At 37.4% G+C, this 3,933-nt stretch overlaps 1 protein-coding gene across 1 annotated transcript; it reads right to left on the bottom strand.

Annotated features, from left to right (window-relative positions):
- Positions 1-438: 438 nt before the first annotated feature.
- On the bottom strand, positions 439-1,510 carry LOC147512433 (ethylene-responsive transcription factor ERF017-like). The gene is given in 2 exon segments (XM_086595392.1): positions 439-1,140; positions 1,142-1,510. Coding segments are annotated over 2 exon segments (600 nt in total). The 5' UTR covers positions 1,397-1,510; the 3' UTR covers positions 439-795.
- Positions 1,511-3,933: the final 2,423 nt, after the last annotated feature.

The raw sequence follows: 3,933 nt of genomic DNA on the forward strand, positions 1-3,933 counted from the left end.
GTTTATCAATAGTATTTTTTCTCTTTTTGCACCCCCTATTTCCGACACACCTGCAGTAACAAAAAAATCCGAGACATCTCATATTTTATTGGGAAAAAAGTCATATTTTATTGAGAGAAAAGCAAGTTTGAAGCGAAACTAGCCACTGCACACCCATAGAATCCATTCCATTGTCCACGAGTTTGTACTGGATTTAAGATCGCAATATGCATAACGTGCAATTGAAGGCTTGAAGCACCTTTCTCAACTGAGTACGGCAGTAATGGTTTTCACGAAAGGGTATCTTGCTTGGAAATTTGGAATGAATGCTTCATCTCTCTCTCTTTTTTTTTTTTTTTGATAACGGTTAATGCAAAGATTTAACTCAAACTTTAGTTACAAAAAAAAAAAAAAAAATCAAACTTTCAAAGATTATACTCATCGTAAATCATGGAGAAATGAAGAAGATAATATGCTTTCATTTTCATTGATATATTCCCTCAAAGAATAAAAAATCGCTACATATAAAATCCCACTTTAGTGACTTTATACATTTGAAAGAATAAAGAATTGATCGAATTTTTTTTTGCTACATATTAAAGTCCCACTTGTACCCCAGCCCCAAAAATTGGCCTACCCACAGGTTGGCAGTTAAACTCTACTTGCCTCTCAAACCCAAAACAGAATAAACAGAACAACTAAACAACAAAAAGGATGACATCATAAAATATAGTCAACCAATCTGCACCCAGCTATGACATCAGAAATTCCCACAACTAAAATTCGTCTGAATTATCTGACCCTCCATAGCCGTACTCAAAAGTAAAAGTTCCAGAGACTTGAGGACTGGGAATAATCCCCACCATTCATTTCTTCATCATATCCTAAATCTGGCGCCAAATAATTTTGTGCAAAATCATCAAGTCCACCAAAAGTACCAAAATCTGATTCACTACTTCCCGAACCAGCCAAAGCTGAATAATCCATAAACGGCCAACCATATGAAACTCCTGCGTCTGAATTCGACATTGGAGATGGATAATCCATTGGGGACTCTTCGAAATGTGAGTTTTGTAGATTAACTGATGATGACGACGTCGATGGGTTTTCTTCGTTAGCAAATTTAGCAGCAGCAATTTGAATTTCAGGTGGTTTAAGTAAAAGTACCACCAGCAATATCAGGTATATTATCAGGGAAGTTGAATTTAGCTTGTTTTCCACGTAAGCAATAAAGAGCTGCATCAAAAGCACGGGCAGCTTTTTCTGGTGAGTCATAGGAACCTAACCAAATTCTGTCTCTGCTGTTTGGTAAACGGATTTCTGATACCCATTTTCCCCATTTTCTCTTTCTTACTCCTTTAAACTTTACGTTATTATCGTCAACCTGTTTTTGATGATCACTTGTTGGTTTCACCATTCTGTCTTGATCCAGGTTGCAATTACGTACGGTGCGTCAGTGAACGACACAAACAGAGAGAAAGATGGATTTAGTTGATGAAATTTTTTTATGTTTGTGTTTTTGGTGATTGAAGAATGAGAAAGGCGGCTTATATATGAGAGTCGGGGGAGAGTGTCAGTGAAAGGAGTCCAAGCGTGTTTTCTTAAAAACAGTGTAAATAAAAAGCGTACACGTGGAAGGAGAGAGAAGAGACATACAGTGGTTACGCGGTAGTGTTGAATGAGCGACTCAGAGTAGAGTGTTGTTTTACTCGTGTTTTATTTCGAGGTCACACGAAATGGGGACGAGTTTGGTGGGTTCTACATATCAGTTTTGGCTGCTATGTGATGTGTACTTCAGTGTTCAGGGTCATAGACTCATAGGGAGTTCCGCAGTAGTGGATAAGTGCTAAGATATTTTATACGAGATATTTTGTTTTATTTTCACGTCTAAACTCTAAAATATTATTGGATGATTTGGATCAACAGCCATTCTAGATCACAATTTTATCAGGGGCACACGCACATTGTCAGTGTTTAATGACATCGATCAGATGACCACAAGTGCTGCATTTTAAGGGCGTATTCGGTATTCCATGTCTAAGCTAGTCATCTTTAATACAATTTGCGCCACTGTACAACTTATTGGCAATTAAAATGTGTTACTTTATAAATGCTATAAAAGACAATTAAATATAATTGTACTTAGTGGAATTGAGTTTTGTTGTCCCAAAATTGTGCGTCCAGGCGTTCCTCCAGCTTTCTACTCAATGAATATTACAAACCAGACTAGTATTCAATTACCATGCAGGTATAGAAGAAGTTGTGGGTTCAAATCTTACAGCCTTCGAACCAGTTTCATTAGGGTCACGTTTATGGCTGCAAGATCCATCTACCCTGTGGTTTGTCTGAAGTAAGAATATCGATATAAAGAAATTGGTATCCAATTTGGTTAGTTCCCTGAATTTACTAAAGTGAGAATATCGTTACCAAGAAATTGGCAATAAACAGAGGCTAACCAAGGAAATCCCAGGAGCATTTCTATGTCGTTCATATTCCAGGCTGGACCTTCTAGAAGTCCTATACTTCAACTCTTCATGAGAGCACATCTAACAATTTAAGTCAATAATGGTCTACCTCTCCATTTACAAAAGCCAACAACACAGAATTCAATTTATTTTTCTCACAGTTCAGTGTCACATTTGTTATTCCCTCCATCTCTAATTTAAAATTCAAACATGTCTCCGCACAAGAACTCACTTGGTCTCTTCCTTTTGTTGGAATTTATTGTATTTCAAATAACTAAGAGTAAAAGATAGTCCCACATTGGTTATCCACCACTAATAAGTGATGTATATGAAGAATTCTTCTACCATAAGAGCGTGCCCTTAGAGTACAAAAAAGCTTTTGAGTTAGGAGGAAGGACTCACCCAAAACCAAAACCACATGCCGCTTACTGTGTGTATCTAGATAGTGGCTTGACTCCTGTGCCCTTTTTTGCGAAACACTTCTAAAGAAATTATTATGTTCCGAAAAATATTGTTCTACTTTTTACTTTCTTTTGGTTGTTATGTTCACGTTCTTTTGATGGTTTGACTTATAGGGTTCGTTTAGATATAGCATTTAAACGTATGTACATGGGATGTTTTTGAAGACCAAGGAAGAAGAAGCGTACCCGAAGAAGAAATCTTTAGTGTTTTCTTAATGTACTCGTCCACGCCGGTGCATCAATGCAAGGGTTTAGTGCTTAAAACGTTGCATGATGAGAAAGGAAGGCAACAACAATTCCAAATACAAAATACTCGAATAGGAGTCCCAATATTTGCTCTCATTTATAGAATGACAAGTTATTATTCATGTGCGTATTGTACTGGATCTAATAGTTCAAATGGTGGTCCTCTACTTGATAGAGATGAATTGGAGGTCACTCAACAAAAGCTTTCATGACTACTGGACCACAAGTGACACCGTGGCAGGCCTATACAATCAGCTGGGGAATTGACTTATTGTCTCCACATCGAGGTGATGACAACAGGTGATGACAACATTGCTGAGATCTTCTTTTGCTTGTAACTATGTAATGTCATCAGTGGGGCTGGGGCTGATCTTGCTTGTAACTATGTAATGTCATCAGTGGGGATGGGGCTGGGGCTGGGGCTGAGGTCTTCTTTTGCTTGTAACTATGTAATGTCATCAGTGGTGGAGCCAGCAACGGAATTTCCAATTCTGACTTTCAGCTCAAGTTTTCTGCTTTTTTTTAAAGAAATCAGTAACTCAATAGTGTGTAGCGTGGTTCGAACCCCAGACTTATGGTATCATCACCTAAAGGTTTTACTAACTAAGCTAAGCTAAGCTAGAAAACAGTTACGTAAAAAGAAATTTAGTTGGCACTTGTGCTCCTTGTCAGCAATACTCCGAATAATTCGCATAGACATAATGACATAAAAATACAACGTACTTTGCAGTTTTTTACATTAAATATAATGTATTATTTTTCTTGCCTAAAAATACAACATA

The sequence above is a fragment of the Coptis chinensis genome, chromosome 3, assembly GCF_015680905.1.
Source record: "Coptis chinensis isolate HL-2020 chromosome 3, ASM1568090v1, whole genome shotgun sequence".
Lineage (NCBI taxonomy): Eukaryota > Viridiplantae > Streptophyta > Magnoliopsida > Ranunculales > Ranunculaceae > Coptis > Coptis chinensis.